This window comes from Corvus kubaryi, unplaced genomic scaffold, assembly GCF_017639235.1.
Source record: "Corvus kubaryi isolate FWS band 111438036 unplaced genomic scaffold, C.kubaryi_AGA036_p1.0 split3-73, whole genome shotgun sequence".
Lineage (NCBI taxonomy): Eukaryota > Metazoa > Chordata > Aves > Passeriformes > Corvidae > Corvus > Corvus kubaryi.
In genome coordinates, this window is record NW_024582091.1 from 37966754 (window position 1) to 37987940 (window position 21187).

The 21187-nt window shown below is 41.1% G+C and overlaps 1 protein-coding gene across 1 annotated transcript in view; it reads left to right on the top strand.

The window, feature by feature from the left end:
* The window catches only part of IYD (iodotyrosine deiodinase), a 54975-nt gene extending 34366 nt beyond the window's left edge, over positions 1-20609 (top strand). Inside the window, exon 6 of the mRNA XM_042017440.1 lies at positions 20435-20609. Within this exon, the coding sequence (XP_041873374.1) occupies positions 20435-20482 (48 nt within the window). The 3' untranslated portion in view covers positions 20483-20609. The remainder of the gene's footprint in view (positions 1-20434) is intronic.
* Positions 20610-21187: the final 578 nt, after the last annotated feature.

Below are 21187 nucleotides of genomic sequence, written 5' to 3' on the forward strand. Positions count from 1 at the left end.
GGAAATAAAAGTCTTTAGTGACCGTACAGATATGCAGAAGACATGAGTGCTGTCGGGATAGCAGCTTGGATCTGTAATACGCTTTTCTTCTTTGCACGTTTACCCCCTTAATCACCCCACCCCCTTATCTTTTTTCTCCCTCCTCTGCTTGACAAGCTTCCTCACTTACGTCACAGCCAAGGTAGTCATAAGTCAGCTGACAAATGAGGAATGAATAATTTCCTTCCCCTAGGGGCACTAGCACGTCACTGCTATGAAACACTTGGGTCACCTGTCTTCCCAGCAAGAGAACAGCAAGGACACCGTGTAACCCAACAACTTCAGTGTGTCTCCTCCCTTTGGAAGAGCCACTTGTGGCTACAAGGTCGGGCGATTTATACTCTTAGTGAGTTCTCCTAGCTTTTACCTGCAAGATTGTTTTTCCTAGTAGAGTTTTCCCACAAAATTCATGTTTTCAGATGCCTCTATAGATCCCTAGGTTTTTTTCTGAAATGTTGCAACTTTTCTGGGCTGATAATTGCATAGGCATTAGATATCAACAGCTCCAAAACTATATGAATTTTAGAAACAAAATAAAATACAGAATCACAAAGGAGTATTAAAGTGAAGTGAAAGGAGAGTTCTGAACAGAGCACAAGATCACAGCAAGGCTGGTAAATGTAAGAAATGTAGGTTGCATAGCAAGGCTGGCCTTGAGATGACCCATCTTTGAGATGTCAATTTGTAATTCTGTGCCCAGTTTCACCTACTTAGAAAGAGGTTAGCACTCCCATCTTTAGAAATGCAGTGTGGCTGATTTATTCAGCTCATCCTTTCAGAGCATTTTGTGATGCACAGCTAGAAGGCACTGTAGAAATATAAATGACAGTTTGGGAAATAGTACAGTTCTGTTACCATCTATTCAGTTCCTGGGAGAGTGCACCGAGGTCTCTAAGAGAAAATGGGGTTCACGTCAGCAGTTGGACAAAATCAAGAAAGAAGATAATGGCAGAGATGGATGAGGTGAAGAGGGAAGTATGCAAGGTATAAGGAAAAACATGGGTGAGTGCCATCTGCCCGAGAAAAAGAAGTTGGAAGTGGGTGAGGGAGGGCAGTACAAATGGAAGGGGTGTACCCACCCAGTGGTACTGTCTACTTGTCCCTGCTGAAATGCAAATGTGAAGCTGCATCTGAATGCAGACATGGTGCCAGCCCTTGTCACAGAGAGGAGGCTCCAAGTTTATCACCTACTGGTACCTCGTGTGCTCCATGGCTGACATGCAGCTCATGTGCCCTGAAACAAAAAAATTGTTTTACAGCCTTAGGCTGCTCCTATAACACAGTGAATTTGACACAAATCTGTTCCAGTGTGACCAAGCTGGAGCAAGTAAGCAACAGCACTTGTTTTCCTGCCTCTGTAAACTCATCCTGCTTTCCCTCTCTGACTTACCCAATAGAAACAAGATAATTAAAAAATGGCCCTAAACTGTAGTCCCTGAGATTCATGACAGACCCTAAGAGAATTTCCTCCGTGTAAGCTGAGGTGATTTAGAGAGATTGCCTTTCCTTAACTAAAAGTGCTTTAAGAATGTGTTAACAGCACATAAATTAAAAAGGGATTGAAAGCTGGAGCTTTAACCCCAATGGCACAGGAGGACAAGTCAGTGCAAGATCAGGGAGTTGTGGAAGTAAAATCAAAGCAATGTCAGACTGATTAAGAATAAACCACATCAGAAGTGCAACTGGTAAAAGTCTTAATCATTCAGAGTCAAATAAAGTAGGGAATATGGTTCTTTAACACCACTTCTTGGAGAGATTTTTCTGACCAGGTACAGAATGGAAGAAAGTCCAGTATAATAGGCTGTTGTCCTCAGTAGAAGGATAAAGACTGGACTTTTCTGGGCTAAATGGGAACATATATGTCTAGTGGCTGCTATGTAGTTCACTCATCTATAGCATGTGTTCTTTCTTTTTTTAATTTAAATTTCTCTTTGCATCTGTTGCAGGAAGTGTCTTAACTACAGCAGTGAAGTAGCTTTTATTTGTATTTTTCTTGTTTCATTCTATTCCATAGAGGGGTGTGTTGTCAAGGAGCTCAAAACCTGTGCTCCACATTTTTCAGTATGGAGAACACTTCTATTTGCTGGGCTGGCAGCTGCTGTGTAAGCTTTTCAGTCCTTTTTAATCACTCTGCCTCCCGTAGAAAGCTACTGTGAATTAGTTCTTTGGGGCTCATTATCCAGACTCCTTTACCACCCTTGAGAAGGAACAAGAGGTACTGAAGAAAGCCCAAGGGGATATCCCCTGCTTAATGATTCTCTGCTGTGCCTGTAGAGTCACAGTGCCAAGAGGAGGATGGAAGGGTCATGGCTGGGATGTATTGTGCTCTGGATGATAGTGCATGAGAATGGATCAGAGCAGCTACGAAACTGCTTTGCAAGACACTGGAAGTCAAGTTGGCTCTGAACGATACCAGGAAACAGAAGGATAAGGACACTGACAACTTCCTTTACCCATGTTCTCACTTAGATTGCAGTGCTGAAGTCACTGACAACTGAAAGATTGGTAACTAGAACGAGGAAGGAAAAAGTCCAGTATCTCTGCTTTTTCATGCTGTTTTCTCTGATTGCAGAGAATCTGACCTTAAGCAGCATGACAAGGCAGGGAGGCAGGGCTCTTCACAAGCAGCAGTCACCCTAATCAATAGAAAAGAAATGGGATTGTATGCCCTTGTACTTCCATCCATGGATTTAACTTACCCAGACGCTGCAGATTTAGAGTGAAGAGCTATCAACTGAGATTTTGAATGACGGTGTTTACCCCTCTTGCTCGGCAGATGTGGGAGCAACAAAGATCCTAAATTTTACAACAGAAAAAGAATTCTTCCCTGTTCTGCTTTGTAGTTGCTGCATGCTGATTCGAAACCTGCTGAAAAAGTTTTATAAGGCTCTTCTCCTTCATTAAGTGAATCATCTTAGGTGCAGGAGATAGCAGGAAACAAAGCACAATAAATGCTGAAGCTTCAAACTCAACCCAAACCTCTCTGTAGACTGGAGGTGCATGCTACTATTCCAGGTTTTTACTTCATTAAAACTCCAGGGATTTGGACTCATTAAACCTGCTAATCCCAGGATTACTTTTTAATTGCAGTTTTTAACTCATCTGTTGTGCTACCTGTTGCTCCATCAAAGTTGTGCTCACAAGGAAAAGCATGAGAAAAGGAACCAAGGGAAATTTGTTTCTGTGGTCAGTCGCTGCCTGGAGCTCTCTCACTGGCTTTTAACTATCTTGTGAAAGCATGACTGAAACAGATTGTAACAGTTACATCTGAATAGATTAGGCTGTGAACATCTTTATGAAGATATGGAGGTTCTCTTACAGGTACAGTGTCTTCTTGCAGCTAGCTGCATCAATATGAAGAGTGCAGAGAGGCGCACCAGCTGTGCACAACTGCACCACATTCAGCAGCAGAGCATTTGAATATGAACAAGCCTCTCATTTTGGTCTCAGTCCTTTCCTTCTCTCCCTGTTGAATGAATAAATCTGCTTCATTGCTGTTTATGTGATACAAGTGGGTGAGAATTAGCAGTTTGGAATTACTGGTTTGGGTTATTAACTTGGGTTCATGAATAAGCAGAATGACCACTGCCAGGGAATCATGCATTAATTATCCTTGAGCCATGCTGATGAAAGAGTGATAGACAAACAGCAAATATACTAACAGTTTTTGACTACTGTTTTATTATTATTAGAATTGCTAAAAGGAGAAAATTGGAAAAAACTCCTTTTCCTGTCTGCCTCTGGACTGTACAGGGGGCTGCAATTCAGGCACCTCCTCTAGAGTATGAATGACAGATGTGTTGTAGATACTATTTTTCTGTTGTGATCATTACTAGCCACTCAAAACATACTTCTGGCTCCCCTGTGGAGAGAACAGATCCACTGTGATGTCTCTTGCCCTGGACATCCACTTGGCCCCCATAAAACTGTAACTGTGGCTGTTCATCTTGGTGCCAGCTCTGGTAATGAAGCAGTTAAGCGAGACCTGCAGAAAACCCCAGAGAAACACACTGATTAAACACTTTAGTTTTATCTTCTACTGTTCTTCTTGCCTGGTCTTTTTCACCTTCTTCCGGCCTTGGCAGTGTGTGCTCTTGTGTTTTTTTGAAAAAGCTGGATGGGAAATTAGTAAACACTTTATTTGGTTCAACATATGTTAAGGAAGTGGAAACAGCTGGGGGCCAAAGGGAGAATGTGGCTGGCAAGGCAGGTTGTTATTTTTATACAGAGCTGTTAAGTTAGGTCCCTTTGTGTAGAGATGTCATTCCACTTGGCCCAGTTTTACCTTGATGCCTCCTATTAATCCTCTTGCCTTTGAGCATTTTGTCTTAGTAGTTTACACACCTGCATGTTCATGTATTGTGATCCATTGCAGCTTCTCCTTATCTCTCCCTTTCCTCAGCACTTTTCTCTTCCTTTTCCTCTCTTGCAGCAGTTGCCACTCCTACAGATACCGGGGGCAGTGGGAGGGGTCTGGCCCAGTTTTGTCTGTCACTTTCTCAGCCCTTCCTCTTCCCAAGGGCAAGAGAGCCTAGGGTGAAAGCTGGTCTGAAGGAAAAGAGCCAGCCAGCTTCTGCCAAGTTTGAAGAGACAGACCAAGGACGAGTTGGGAGGAAATTATTAGGCAGGGGAGAGGATGGGATTTCCATGGTGCCCAGAGAGATGGTCTAATTTCAGTAATTTGCATGAAGTCCTAATGAGACAGGACTTAAAACTTCAATCATATGTGTAATATTTTCTACTCTGTATTATCATCTATAATTATACATATGTATTGCTTTATTATATATTCTAGAGGGATAGGTGATAGAGCAGGAACTCATAACCACCTATTTTGTGGCAGGAGAGAGCCTTAAGTTATTCCATTAGGAAAACAGAGATGTTGCTCTATTAGAAGAGAAAAAAATAATGTAGTAAGTGGTGCTGTATCAAGGCAAAGAATAAAATTGTCTCCTTTTTTCCTACCCTTTCCCTGTATGTTTCAAAAATTGCCTTCAAGTCTATTGGCACTTATTTCCAGTAATTCGGCCGAGCAGACTTGCACATTTTTGTATGTCACATGGAGATCTTGCATAATGTGGGTGAAGCAAGCAGATATAGTTGGGCTTTGATTATACCAAGGCCACTTTATATGGCTACAGGGATCACTCTTGGTGTTTTTATTCAAACATCAAAGACCAAGGCCATTCAGTTATTCCTTCCTGGTTTGCTAAGGAAAGTGATTTAGTGGCAGAGCTCTTATTGCTGTTTTGTTACTGTTGTGTACAAACCCTGAAAAATTCGTGGGAACTGAAAAACACTTCCAAGCAAAACATGATTTTGATTATTGGCTTATCTGTGAGAGCATTGTAGCCTAATCCCTATGTCAAAGATCACATAAGGCTTATTCAGAGTCAGCATGGCAAGACTTAATTTTTTTTTGCATCATTAACTCTCAAACAGGAGTTCAGCAGCCTTATGCAGAGAGTAGAAACGAGGCCCAGAGCCTCCTCTCTGACTCTTGCCACAGGAGTCTTTAAAACAGTCTTAATTCTGATAAACTCCCAGACATAATTTCAAACTGTTCCATTTAGTGTGTCACTAACAGTATTTCTCAGAATCCATTTTTATGTCTTCTAAAAGTTTATTTGTTGAAATATATTTAGTATCTTCTAAAGCTCAGTAACAAAAATTGCTGGTTTTATGTATTTTATGTGCAAGACAGGATAGCCTTTTGGTTATGCAGTACCATTAAGTGAATATAGGAGCATTAAGCCTAATAGACATGGCAGTTGCTTTACCCGATTTTTTTTTATTAACTCTTTTGAAGTGATTACTTGTTATGTATTTATCATATGCAATAAAATGCTCCAAGGGCAAAGAGCAAATATGTTAATCTAGTATAATAAGTAAAGCTAGTATCAGTTAGCTTGCCACTGCTTTCTCCCATTAAGCTGGCAGGGATCTTAGCCCTGGTTGCTGCACTTTTTTTTAAATGTTTTTTTTAAAGATCCTAGGTTGCAGACATGCTTTTGTCAGTAATGATAAGCTGTTGATATTGATGCTGGCTAATTGCTTCATTTCTACAATCAGATGTTTTCCATTTTAGAATCCTTTGATTTCCTATCAGTCAGATGGTAAAAAGAAGAGAGAGGTTCTGTAATAAAACTTCCAAAGAACAAACAGAAAATAAAATCTATTTAGAGTCTAACAATATAATTCTTGCCTTTTTTTTAGTTCAAAGGGACAAATTACCAGCAGCCTCTGAAAACCAGAACATGTACGAGACTTCATTATAGCCAACGATTTCAGGAAATATTGACAGATCTAGTTCTGAGGCAGAATTTCCTGCTTCCTGCCTCGATGGATAAAATACTGACACACACAAATTCATCTGTTCATTTTGAATATGTGCTGACAGAAGCAGTCTGGCTTTCAGAGCAGTATACACTCCAGGTGTACACACTCGGGATGTCCCTGGCTACAGACAGCAAGACTCTTGCATCCTGTTTAACATCCCGAGGGATTTACTAGAGGAAAACATAAGTTGTCATGGACTTGTGATGGCAGTGGTATGAAGGTGACACCCAGTGTGCTTGCAGGAGAAGGAGCATTGTCTCCTGCCAGGCTTCAGTACATTTCTGTCTGGATGAAGAGAAGTTGGCTCAGTGGCTAAACTTTAACAGCAGTAATTCAAAGTGGTTTCTGTCACTTTCTTTACATTTCTGCTCATTTGTTGCTGTCTCCTTCCTTTTGGTATTCTTTCTAGAGAGACTATACGAAAAACCTTTTAAAGGAAAAAATCTAAACCTGACCTGACTGTGCCAGCATAATATGCCTAAAAGTTTGGGTGGGTTTTTTTGGGTTTTTTTGGGTTTTTTTGTTTGTTTTGTTTTGTTTTGTTTTGTTTTGTTTTTTTCCTGTTGTAATTCAAACAGTTTCAACTAGTCCTACAACTATCAGCCAACTTTTTAGTACCAAAAGACTTTGGGGTTTTCAGTAATTTGGAGCCAGTAGCACTGGTCACACTTACCAGACTGTTTCACCCTAAGCTGTCACAACTCGCAGCAGTTACTGCATGTTGGAATGACGGACCTATTGGTGGAAACTAATGGTTAAAGCTGAAGAGAACAGACAAGGTGAGAGATCTCTCAGGAACATTTTCTGTCTGTAGGTCTTTAGAAACCTTGATTTATAGGTAGCAATACATTGGCATTTAAGCTGTCTAGACATAGGTGCCTACTTTGAATTAATTTTATGGGAGTTATGCCCAGGGGTGCTTTCCAAGTGCCAAAATGCCACAAAAAAAAGTGCTATGATTATCTTTTGGGGGCTGCTAAAATAAATAGTTTGTTCAGATATTGTGCTGACAAAGTATTAAAAAAAACCAACTAGACAGACTTCGATAAAGTAATATACAGCAAATGCAGTTGCATACATTAGGGGATTTCATACTAGAGGAGTATGGTTCTAGCCATCAGCACAATGGGAGTGAAAACTTGTGTGAGAAGATAACATTAAAGAAGCAGCAAAAGTTTGGGGTAGGGCTGTGGTTGTTGGCATTTAATGCACTTCTAAGCTGTGCATCTGAAAGCCATTCAAAAGGCCTAACTTGCATAAGAGCGCCAGGAAACCCTGCTTCATTTGTAGACATCCTGGGCAGCTGTTGTCAGACTATAAAGAAGAAGTAAAGAAGGCACAGAAAGGAAAAAGAAAAATGGATGTTTTGGTGACAAATCTGTCCTCTTCTACTTCTGAAACATTGCAAGCTTAAGGAGACTTCAAATAGCTAAAAAGTTGTAATTAGAGCCTTCTTCTGAAACTTGCATTTGTTTCCCTGACACTATGCAGGAAAGTTCCTGTTTTTCTGTTGTTTCCTGTGGCATAAACATTTATTTTAAATTTCTTTTGTCATCTGGGGAGATGCTGTCTGGAGGAGACATGCTTTCACGTGACATTCTTCCTTCCCGCTGCTGTTTTTGTGGCCTCAAAGGCAAATGCAGGATATTCCTCTTCCAGTTCCTTCAGTGCCTCTCCTTATTCCAGTATCTCTGATCAATCACTTTGCAGTGATGTCAGCATTTCTGAAGAGCTGATATAATTGCATGAAAGAAATGTAGAACAGACTGACATTGAATTTCCTAGAAAAGGCTGAAGCATTCTTCAAGCTTGTATAGATTACAGAGGATTTGAATAATAACAAAAGTAAAGTATTTTAAGTACTGTAATGTAAGTATGATTCAGTTGATAATAAAATGAGATGAGGATGAACATCAGATTGACATAATTTATCTAGACTCCTTGGGGTCAGGAACAAGTTTGGCAAAATCCTCAGAAGGCTTTTTATCAATTGGGATAATCCAGATAAAATTGATCCCCTCTGTGCATGGCCTTGATCGGTACTATCTCTCATGTCCCTTCCTTGCTGTACTTTTGTGACAGCTACATGACTCAAGTGGCTAGGCAGGTGATACCCTGTATCAACACTAAGAATTAGAAAGGTGGGAGAACTTCAATTAGCTGCTGGTGCGCACTGATAATCATATTTAAGGTTCTGTGTTGCCTTCTGCGCATCATTTCTTTATGGCTACACAGCACTGATCTGGACTGAGCAGTCCAGTGGATAAACTGTGCTAACAAAGCATTAATGGGGAAAGTCTCAAAAGTTCATAAACTGGGAACGGCAGAGAATCCATTTTAAAATTAGCACACAGGTATATTACTACAAGAAGTGCTTGGCCTGATTTACCACATGACCTAATGACTTATGACCACATGGTTAAACAATGCTGGATGATCTATCTCAGCTTTTTAATTGTTGCAGTAAATCATTTAAATAAACCTTCAGAAACATGGGTGAGAAGGAAGGAGTTGCTTGGTTGAGAGTCTTATAACCTCAAAAAACGTGAGAATGACATGAAGAATCCTATCTTTTGAGATGACTCGTAAAGTCCACTTTATTTAGGATTAATGAGGGAAGTGCTTTCTGAGGGCTGTTACTGATAAAATCACAGAGGTTTCTGTTCATCAGGGCAGAAAACAGGAGGCAGGTGTGTGTGTGTGCTTTACTCTGAAGAAATGGGCAGGAATTATACTTAAAAATCATATGGGTTTATCTCCTGCTAGGAATTTCATGGCACTAGTTGACCTGGGCCTTCATTCAGTTATGCTCTTTCTTCTGTAATGCTGTGAATGACTCTAAAATTGGTTGCTTCAGCATCCTGTGAAGGAGAGAAGGTAGAAAGGAAATTTGAATAGTCAAGTCACTTATGTAGCAAACAGAAAAAAGGTAGGACGGGTTTGAGACAGGTGTGTCCATGATCAATTAAAAAAGGATATATTAGAAGGGCTAGTGATCCAGTGGTTTGTTATAAATTAATTAGTCCCTATGGGTAATTAACTTCTTTGTACAAAGATCTGTATTTCAATAGAAAGAGATGCAGTCTGTAGAACAGTGCATTTTGTTTGTGATGCACTTATCTTGCAACTGTTTACTCCATTATTGCATCAAGACTGTGATTAGGAGGAAAGGTTTTATATTGTCTCAGTGAAGGTTTCAGTATACAGCTTTGGTTGTTGGCAAACCAGCCTGTGAGATACCTAAGAAATGTTGGTTATTTGAGAAATCTGGCTTCTCCTTTCCTCCAGCAGCCTTCATCATATTCCCTTCCTCCTTCTGACTGGAGAATTGTCAGCATGTTAGCCTGCCATCCTAACTATGGAAATTTTCTTTGTGTCTCTCACCATGAACCAGATCATCTGTCCAGGTTAAGGACAGCTGATGTGATCACAAACCAACCACAAATATCATTGTCTGTAAAGATATTTTCTTAGGCCCTGGCATTCCTATAGAGTTTACAGCAACTGACAGGGGTCTGGGTCTTTCAGTAGGGTCTGTTTTGGGGGAGGGTGTGGACACCAGGCTCTGGCAGAGGAGGGTTGGGAGTTGGGGGTGTGAGCACGGGCGGAGGTGAGGAAAGGGCTGCCTTCTAGTCTGCAGAGTGGTGCTACAGCTCAAGGAGAAGAGGCAGTGGAGGCTGAAATGATTTTGATGGTTGGGATGTCAGTGGGCTGTTTGACCAGACAATACCACAGCATCTCCAAGCACGGCCCCTTCAGTTGGACTAGGCCTGACTAGGCTAAAGTAAGACATAAGTACAGCGTGGGTGTCAGCTGCTCCTTGGTACCTGCCTGGGTATGCGTTCTTACTACCTGATAAATTTTATCTCTGTTTCAGTGATGAGTCACTCTCCCTGAAGGATAATGTACTTTGTGTTTATTACAGAGAAGTGGCATGTAAATAAGCAGTTAATGCAAAGTAGCTGGCATAAATGCACTACTACTTACAACCTGAAAAAAGTGACTTTTCCGATCACTTAGTGTATTTTTTGTATTCTTACTCTTCTGGTTGAAAGGTGTCTCTTCCCTTCCTTAAGAGGCTTCTTTACCAGAAGCAGCCGGGTGTGGTTTTGCAGTGTGAAAGATGGATGTGGGAGGAGGCTTAAATTAGACGTCAATAAAACTCAGAGTAGGAAGGAAAAAGTCATTATGAAAGAGTTTATCTCTGTTGCCTCTATTAGCAAAGCAGGTGAGTGTGCCATGAAACCATCAGGTGTCAGGTTCAAAACAAACAGGAGATAACGTCTTCACAGGCTGCTGCATGTTGAAGTTATGCAATCCTTGGCCACAGCATGTCTTGGGGTCCAGAAGTTCTCAGAGCTTCAGAAACTGGCTTTGAAGGTCTATAGATGAAAGATGGCTTGAGAGTTAAAAGGCACAAACATACCCACCATGGCTTAAGGTGTCTGCCATACATAAATCCCTGGAAACCAAGTATGAAATCTTGCAGAATGTCAGTCTGAGCTTTCCATGCTAGTTTATTCTTCCCTGATATCCGCTGCTGGCCACTGTCAAGCACAGTACATTGTGCTAGATACCATTTTTGATCCACCATGAATGTTTTTATGTTCTTAACCATGCTGTTAGAGGGCACAGTTGTCCCAGTACTACTGTATCTATACTTGGAGAAGATGGGGATATCTGGTACTGCTTTAACTATTGTCAAAAGGAACAAGTCTTTCTGTGTGGATGAGGCAGCAAGAGGCATTTCAGTAACAACACATGGAGCAATGGGCTGAATCAACAGCTTTTCCTAAGCTCTGAAGACAGAAATGTAATGGAAAGTATTTTTGATTACAATATTTAATAAAAAAATAAAAGTCTGACATTTAAATTCCATATGACAAAGAATACCTCTTAGGCAGAATTGCCTTTTTGAGAGTTCTGTTGTTTTGAGTACAGAAAAACACTGTTTGGATTTTGAAAAGTGGGGAAAACAGAGACATTCAAATTTTTTATAAGGAAATTTTTATTAGTCTGGGGATACCTGCTAAATTAATTTAACTGGGACTTCATATCCTGTTTTCCCAGTTGTGCGATTAGGAAAATGACGCTGCTGCTTCTAAAGACTGACTAGAAATTTATAATTTTGGCAGGAGATCCTAATGGTTTACACACTGCAGGCATCAGGCTGGAAGAAACTTGGGTGAAGCTTCTTGCAGAGGGAAAAGAGGAGGCTTTCCAGTTATTTTAATTTCAGAGTAGCTAGGATGAAGTAAGATAATATCCTTTCTCTGATAGTTTATGGGCTACAGGTCATTTGTTGTGCACAAGGAGACAGTGAAGTTGCACAGACTAACTTTCTTGGATACTCTGTTATGGTGCAAGCAAGAAAAATGGCAGATAAGCTTTTGGTCATGTGGTGGAGTCAGTTGCTGGCCACAGCTGCCTTCAGGCTGGTCAGCAGGACAAGTGCACACTACAGACAGTAAATCTCTAAGATAGGTAATTGAATATCTATGTCCATGCTATAAGCCAGCTAAGGAGAAAGAAGCCAGGTAAGTTTTCATGGGCTCTAGAGCCCTTCATAACTCCTGCCCAAGACTTGCACAAACACCTTGCTGCCCCCTTGCCCCGTGCTAGTGTATCCTGTGTCCTAACAAGGACGTGGAGTCCTAAGGAGGAAATTCAGGAAACCTGCACCCAGCACCTTCCCTAGTATCTTGATCTCTTTTCTCTTAACACCTTCTCTAAATGGCTTCAAGGTCTCTTAGTGCCAAGATCCTGGAATTTCTAACCAGAAGAGGCTCCCTGTCTCAGGCCAATGCTGTTGTTGCTCCCTCATTGTAACAGGATGGTGGGAATAAGGTTCTACCTTTTTTACCTGCGTAGGCAGCAGGGACAAACACAGCTGTCAGGAAGAAGGCCACGGATGCAGCAGTGACAACTGAGATGGGGTATTCAAGTGTCTCATTAGAATGGGAGTGCCACAGGAAGGCGAAGGCTGCACCATGGTCTGTTCAGCTCCAAGTCTTTGAGGCAGCAGCCTTGTTTGGCTGGGATCTGAACCTATTTGGTCCTGTGCAACACCCACCTCAGTTCAGTGTCCTACTTATGACTCTCCTGCTGCTTCTGCTGTTCCCAAGGCTCTGGATGCAAGTGTAAGAACCAGGGCAACTGGGAACAGGACACAGTTGAGGGCTGACAATTTAGGGAACTGTGAGAGCAAGGGAAAGGAGGAGAAGGGGTTGACTTGTTCTCAGCTTTCCTATATGCAAGGTTGCTAACATAGCCCTGGTTCTAATGCAATGATGAGGTTCTCAAACCTTTTCTGTCTCTCTCTAGCTCAGGACATGGGTAGTTTCAGCACAAAAGCATCTGCATTAACCTTGGCTTGGACCATATGCTTTGAGCTGTAGTTTGCGGTGAAGGAAGACAACAGAAAGCAGCAGTTTTTGGTCGGGAGGCAACCCACAATTGGGAAGGGGCTTGTGTGACGTTCGTCGTCGTGATTCAGAGGAACCCTGATGGGAAATATGCAGGTTTGGTAAACAAGCCAATAGCACTAAGAAAGCACCTGACTACGTGTCACTAATTTTGACTCCCAAGGGATGCTGATTTCCAAAACATTGTCATTCAGCACAACTCTTAGAGGCTGTGCAGGTCTTGCTTGCTAAACATTGCCTTACTTAACAAAGGCTGTTACTAGTGAGGAAAGAAAAGGCCAGGTATACAGTTGCTGTGAAGTGAAAGCCTGCAGGCAGAATAGCTGACATTCACTTAAAAACCTATAATTCTGCTAGTGAAGAAAAGAAAATGCTCTCAACCAGCAGATGAAATGTACTCTTTCCTTGTCTTCATGTAAAAGGTCAAGCAAAAGAAAAAATCAGGAGGTCAGAAGTAAATCAGGAACAGTAAAAATAGTCTTTAAGACACTGTAGTGTTAGCAGTGCTTTTCTGCCTGTAGCCTGATCTTGCTGCAGAAAAAACCTGGAGAACATGCCAAAGCATTAAAAGCAATACAATTCTGTTTTGAAAGGCAATAAAAGCAGACTGTGTGGGTAAAGGGCTGTGTCGTTCACCTTTCATCTCTCTGATGGTCACCCAAGGATCTCCTTTGTGATTATAAAGGGTGCCGTTTTAAGACCATTTATGTTGCTTGGGAGAGTTATTTGAACTGTATCTATGCATTGGTGAGGTAACTTTAATTGGGTTGCTGTTTAGGTGATGCAATTAAACTGTTGACCTTCTGATAGCAAAATATCCAAATGAAATAGTCTTGTTTGGGTAGGGGCTGTTAAAATGTATAGTGGCTTATTGACATACTACAGGTTTATTGACCTAACCTTCTGAAGTTACCTTTTGCAATGCAGAAAAGCCCCTCTGTTCCTTGAATTCATTTCACAGTCTTTTTACGCCTGATTTTTCAGGGGCAACAACTCAGAGCATCCTTTACTCGCTATTTATTGAAAGTTCTCCTGGAATTGTTCATCCAAGAAGAAATTCAGTTCTCCAGTTGAACCATGCCACAGGGTTTCAGTTTAAGCTTGCAGAGGAATCTTTCAGCCATTCCTTCTAGGTGGAAACCCAGGTCAGACACAGGGCATTTGATTCCCAGCTTTATGTAAAGAGTTAACAACAGATGTGTTTTTTCCACATATTAGACACGCATAATTAGAATAGCTTCTCATGTCACCTTGCTAGTGTATGAACACAGAAGGATTTGTGCATTTATATTGGATGCTCTTATCAGACATAGATTATTTTGTAATAGTTTTCTGTTTGGAGCTAATCTCCAGGAAGGAGGGATAGAAGGCTGAGACCTGGAACGTGACATCAGTGTGAAGAGGCTCTGTCACTTCATAGCTGTGACCAGCATAGATTAAGATAAACTAAATTAATTGACCTTTTCTTTCCTGATATTTAAGGGCTACATTCCATTCTCTGAATTTTGACTAGCTCTTTTCATCACCACCCCGAAGATGATGTCTGTGTCTCTGAAACACACTACACAATCTAGTCTGCGTTCAACATCTATCTACTGGCACTTAATTCTCCATGGGGTGTATCTGTTAGTAATATGATTGACAGACTTCTCCTTGAGGTCTTCTGTCTGCTAGAGCGTTTATCCTTTGTGGTTTAACTCTTTTCCTTTTTCATATCCTTGGGTTTTACTTTTGAAAAAAAAAACAACCCAATTGCGGTGACAGATAGCAGTGGTTTTCCATACTTCAGATACTGATCATTTCTCTTGACCTGACCAAAAACTTCATTTCTTACCCTGTTTTCCCTGCCGCTACCCAAAACAACTTTTTGTGATAATTCAGTGTGCATTCTGATTTCTGGAGAATGTTTATTCCTTTTTCTGCAGGGCAATGAAAGCTGGTCCTGCCTGGTTGCTGTGAGTAGTCAGGACATAATTTCAGGTTCTACTCTGAAGAGCTCAGTTATGGGAGCTATTTTTTTTTCGTTCTCCACCCCTAGGATTTAGCACAAGCCAAAAGGGAAATTATTCTGATGGCTCTTAGAAACAAATTTGTAAATTTTTTATATCATGCTTTCGCCACAACAGAGTTTCAAATTCTGTTTTTATGAAATCCATGGAATTCCAGTGGATCCAAGTCTGAGGTGGGTGTCTGTTAAGAGTCAGAAAACAAAACATGATATGAGTTAGAAACAGAGGTCATGTCAACTGTTTTCTCTCCAGTTTCCTCTCTGTTGTCCTACATGCGAAATTTCTTGTATGGCTGTTTTCCTGGAGAAAGTCTGGATGGGCAATAGGTTAGCAGTTACTCTGCCCTGTAAGTTCATGTTTTGTCAAATCATTACCTGTGAATAAAGTATAAAAGGTGTGCTTTTACAACTCTAGTTTCCTTCCAAACTACCTGGGCTCAAGGCATCTCTTCACAGTGACGTAAAGCAGTCCCCATAGTAGAAGACTCAATTGGGAGACTACGGACCATGAGACAGGAAGGTTTTTTGAGTTCGCAACATGCCTAATTTTCCCTAAAAAGCTAAACAAGCACCAGGCTTGTTAGGGTTACTCATCTTTTATGTGGTCATTTTTTGCTTAATCTATGAAAGTTATTACAGGCTGGAATACATATAATTTATACAATATGGTATTGGGACCCCAGGGAAAGGTACTGCTGTTTAAAGAAGAAAGGGAAAGTGGGACATCTGAAACAAATCAGATGAGGAAAACCAGAACACAAGTTGGTAGAATTGCCACAAAAGTTTTATTTTGCTAAGATTCCTAGGGTGATCTTGTGGCATTACTCATTTTACATGCCAATTATCCTTGCCTTTGCATCTATTTATAGTTGGCCTCCTGTGGAGGCCCAGACTGAGAAACATAGTTTTGAACTCCTTCCACACTCCAGTTACACAAACCCAGTTCATGCTATTTTGGGGTCAGACACCTGTAGCCAAAGCAGTGGAGGGGCAGTGTAGAGGAGCAGGCCCTCAGAAAGAAAGGAATTAAAATAATTTCTGTACAACATTTTGTAGGATGTTGACCATTGCCAAAATGGGATTAATCAATATTCAGTAGCCCTGAAGAAATCATGTGCCTGGGGCCTGACCAGTTTAACCAAAGAAACTCGTCAGTGCAAGGGGAAGGCTGGGCATTAGCATCCAGAGTCAAACAAGCAGCTCGGGCTGCAAGCACCGCCATTCCCCTGTGCTCCGGCTGCTCCAGGGCAGATGTACGGAGCGTATCCTCCAGATAACAGCAGACCCAGAGGTCTGGCCATCCACTGCACAGTCACAGAGGGGTCTTTCCCTTCGCTGCCGGCACCTGGGCGAGCCCCAGGCCGTGGGCCTCACCCAGCCCAGCTGGCTGCCCTCCCAGAGCAGGGGCTCACGGTATGCGCTTGGGGAGTCCGGAGGCTGTTTGGCACTGGAAGCAAACTAATGCAAAACACAGTCAAAGTGCTTTCATGTGAGCTCCTGAGGAGAGGGCAGGGCGGCAGTAAAGGATACGCACAGCCTTGGGTTTGTTTACGAGGGGAGAGAAAGGGCTGCTGTGGGAAATGGCCGCGTCACTGTTCCTTGTGGTGTACTGTATGTTGTTTATACAATAGTGCCAAGTGGCAAGCACAAACACACTCATGACAGAGCACCTCAGGAACTGCAGAGCCTCCTTTTGATCTTCTTCAAAACCTAAAAAGGGAGAGAGTTGTTTAAATTTGTACTACTGTCACTGCTGCTCAGCTGTTTGAACCTTTTTTCCACCCACTCATGTTTACTTCTCTCTGCATTGGTGAGCTTCTAGAGCACATTAGAAACATCACAAGCAATGCCAAAGTTTGAAATTGAGCAGCTGAGGTCACTTGTTCAGCCTGAAGAAGGGGAAACTTGACAGGAGACCTCATGGTGATCTACAGCTTCCCTGTGAGGGGAAGTGGAGACACAGACACCAGTCTCTCCTCTCTGGTGACCAGTGACAGGACCTGAGAGAATGGCAGGAAGCTGTCTGGGGGGAAATTAGGTTGGATATTAGGAAAAGGTTCTTCTCCCAAAGGGTGGTCAGACACTGGAAAAGGTTCCCCAGGGAGGTCATCACAGCAGCAGCCTGCCAGAGTTCAAAAAGTGTTTGGACAATACTCTCGGGTCAATGGTGTGACTCTTCAGGCTGTCCTATACAGGGCCAGGAGTTGGACTTTGATGATCCTTGTGGGTCCCTTCCAACTCAGGGTATTTTGTGATTCTATGAAATCCATGCTTGTCTCTTTCAATGGATGTTTTATAACATTGAAGATCTGGGTAGTGTGATCACAGCTGTATTTGTAGCAACCTCTGTTGTCTGCAACTGTCCCTCTTTTAATGACATGTTCATAAGTACTATTCCAGACTCAAATAAAACGTATTTCTGTTACTGTTTTATAAGAGTACAAGCAAGGTTAGTACATGGTGTGAGCACAGGAGCGTAAGAACTGCTGGCTTTTCTATCCATACTTTGTGAATTTAATTTACATTTTTACGTTAGTTTTATTCCCTGTAGGTATGTCCTGGACTCCTCTGTAGTAATTATTTTTGATTACTCCACTAGTGCTTACTTCTGAAGACAGAGATGATCTATTTCAGACTCCTCCGCTGAATGAATTTAGCTAACAATCCACTCATGACTCTGGCAGATGTTTTTACTTTCTTTCCTTCAGGCCAGTAAAAACTTTATAAATCTTCCCTCCACCATTCCAGAAATATGAGCGCTTCCCCCTTGACACCTGAAACATCTCGCTGGCCTTGTCTGCATGCAGTAGAATACATTTGTAGATACTGCAGACACCTAAGTTTAAATAAACAAAACCCCATTATTTACTCCTGTAAAGGGTTGATCCAGATTAGACTAGTATCCACAAAATAAGGTTTTCCTTAAGAGTACTTACTCCTGGGGCTCATATACTCACAACTCAACAGCTGTCAACTTGATTACCTACTGTAGCAAGTCCAAATGTTTATGTTGGTTGCCCCTGTTGTTTATCTACTAACATTGTGTCTCCCCTCCTTGGTATGCACACCAGTAGCCATGAAGTTAATGGACTATTTCCATTGATCTCAGGAAATGTTAGCCAAAGGTCTGCGAAAATGCATGAGATCCTGCTCCAAATCAAGCCTGAGGCATTTCATTACAATCTTTCCTTTGTCTCCATTTTGAGATGCTAACTCATTGGTCTGCTCTCCCATTGAAGAAGACCTGAGAGCTCAAAGAAGCTACTTCAGACTCTGTTTCTATATGCTCTTTAAGGCTTGTCCTGTTTGGTTGGAACTGGAAAGCATTCAGATATGTTGATTATTTCCAGGGAAAGAGTGAGGTGAACTGATTATTGCAGTCCATCTCTCCTTAGACTAGGGGACACATTATTTTTTGGAACTAAGTTTTGCTAAGAAGCCAAGGACTAATTTGTTATGGAGACTAAATTATCATTTCACTTTATAATTTATTAGAAAACATCGTGGTCTTGTAACCAGAGGCTGTTAGAAGCCTTCATGATGATGAATAATTATGACATGATGAGACATGCCTGAGGAGGAATTTTTGAAATCATTCTAATGCGAACAAATAAAATAAAGATTAGTATTCCAGGGAAAATACATAAACTCATAAATCTGCAAATGAAGATTAGCATATATTTTGTGGTTTGGTTTTTTATATTTTTTTTAATTGTGAAGTTGTTGGAGTTTTTCCAAAGTAGTAGCATAAGAGAGGGTATTTTGTATCTTACTAGTTCTGTGCTAATTGCAGCTTATTTACAGCCACTTTAAAAGAAAATTCTCATCAGGGCAATATTCTATTTCAGTTTTCTTTATAAAGCAGTGAGATGGGGATCTCTCCCTTGTCATTCCTATTTCAATGCCATTCTTTTTCTTCTGATTCTCAATGAGCCTGCAGGTTGTTTATGCAGAATTTGCGATATTTGACTCTAAAAATTTGTGTTGTACTCCTTGGACATCTTGGTGTCTCACACTTACCTGGGTATTTTCTGCTTTCTGTGCATTCTCTGCAACAGCAAATACCAAATGCTTGCATCAGTTAAAAGTTAGTGTTAGTGGATGTATGGGATGGATTCCCTCAGGTTCTATGCTGTGTTGTAGAACAGCCATTAGTGTAAAACTCACAGAAATGAGATAAAATTATGAACACTTTACCCAAAAAACTCAGCACCCTACAAAAAAGTAAGAATAACTCGGTTAGGGCAACTATAAAATTTTCACTTCCATCCAGCCACAACAGTAAAGTGTAATCAAAATGACGTTTTTTCTGCCTTCTCTCCTTTTACCCTCTTTGGAAGAAAACATTTAAGCCTGTGGTTTTCTATAGGATTTACTGATAATTCACATAAGCCAATGTCTGGGATCTGAATTTTAGATGTATTGAGTACCTGGAACTCAGGTTTTAATTTGCAACAGATATGGGAAATGCCTGCTCCTGAACAGGAGGCAGTGTAAGTCAGGAGCTGCTTTGTGAAACCTGTACTGTTGTCCTGGTAATGATGGAAGTAGTAGTAATTCAGGGGACAGCTGTAATGAGAGTGCCATTTGCTTATAAAATGCCAAAAGGTGGAAATAACTATTAGTCACTTGCAAAGAGGACTGCAATGGGGTGAGATAGCTCGATGTGCTTATTAACCTTGAGCACCTATTTTATTAATAATATTGCTGCGAGCATTGTGTTTAAACTATCAATCCTCTATTAAGCCTGAGAGCAGACAGCCAAAGCTGTGGGGGTCTTTCATATCTTGAAAGGCACATTTTGCAGGACAGTATGCCCGCTGGGGGACACATGGGCAGCTAATAATCTTCAAATTGTCCACTCTAGGTCACCTAACCATATGTCATGACTGCCTTAACTCACCTCCTCATCAATAGCCTGACTACTTTCACCTGTAGTCGATCTTCCTAGGAGTGACTTGCTGAATTTGAGAAATTTGATCCCATCTTGGATTAATGGGAGTTTTATCTCTGACACCTATGAGGCAGGGTTGAGATTTTGATGATGTGTGAGAAACAGCAACCTAGCTGTATTGTCCATCTTTTTGGAATGATCACCTAGAGAGGGCATGGGAGCTCTTGACAGAGAGAGCAGGTACGCAATGTGAAAAGGTTCTGCTTCTTTGCATCTACTTTGCTGAGAACACTCCTTTAATGATTTCAGACTTAGAAACAGTGTGTTTACCAACAGCAGAAATAAGTCCAAACCTTTAATAGACGCTCAGATTTTAGGCTGAGTGTTTGGGAATCTCCTAAGCCTCTACAAGTGTTTTCTGTGTCTGTCTGGCATAGGAAGCAAGTAGTATTCTACCATTAATACAGTTACTGTAATCCTGTATTATTTGTCCATGTTTTACACAGCATTGTTCTGCTCCCTAAGGACTAGACTTTGGCCAGTGTTGCATTCTCATCAGTGAGGAATGGCTTGTGCATCTGGGTTTTACATCAGAAACACGCTCTCTTGTTTGTGTGGATCTCATTCAGAAAAGTGACTGAACTGTTTTTCAAAAGTGGGATGCTGTAGTTTTAATACCAATGGAGCACCAAAGGACTTAAGTTCATGTGTCCTTGTTTCTGGTTGCAGGAAAAGACATCAATACAGAGTACATATGAAATTCTGCCTGTGCAATGAAGAATATTCTTTGACTACGCTGTTTCCAGTGTAAACTACTGAATGTGCAAACACAAGTTGCATGGGAGATAAGCCAAGGTGATGAAGTCCAAGCAAGATGAGGAAGCATAGAGACTGTAAACACATTATCTTTTATTAAAGGAAACATGTGTTGTAAAGATATAGGGTCTTGTCTTTTATTTTGGAAAGAATAAGTTGGTTTTTTTCTGATACGGGTGGCAAATTCACCAAGGAAAACATCCGCCAGAGAGCAGAGGTAGGCCAGAACATTTAACAAAAGCTTCATTATCTGTTGTTCTGTAAAGCAGAAGACTGAATGCTGGTCTCCTGAAGTTACTGGCAAAACTAGCTTTTTCAATGACCTAGGAGTTTATCCCAGGTGTTTTGCTACCATAGTGACAGTCTTATCCATACATGTAGAGAGCAGTTGGTTTAAATTAAGAACTGCTCTTATCAGGGTGTAATTTTTGGAACAAAATGACAGTTACAGTTAAATGAATTAAAGGTAAGTATTATGAAAAATATTTCTCAGTACACCTTTTAGATGTAGACTAATACTTGACAGAATGCTGCAGGCATCATTGCAATGCTAACAGATCACAGTAAATACAGCAGAAGTATATATGATACAAATAAGTTTTACTTTCAGAAACTTACGCCATCTAAACCCATAGAGCTCAGTGAGCACACTTAGAGGAGCCAAAA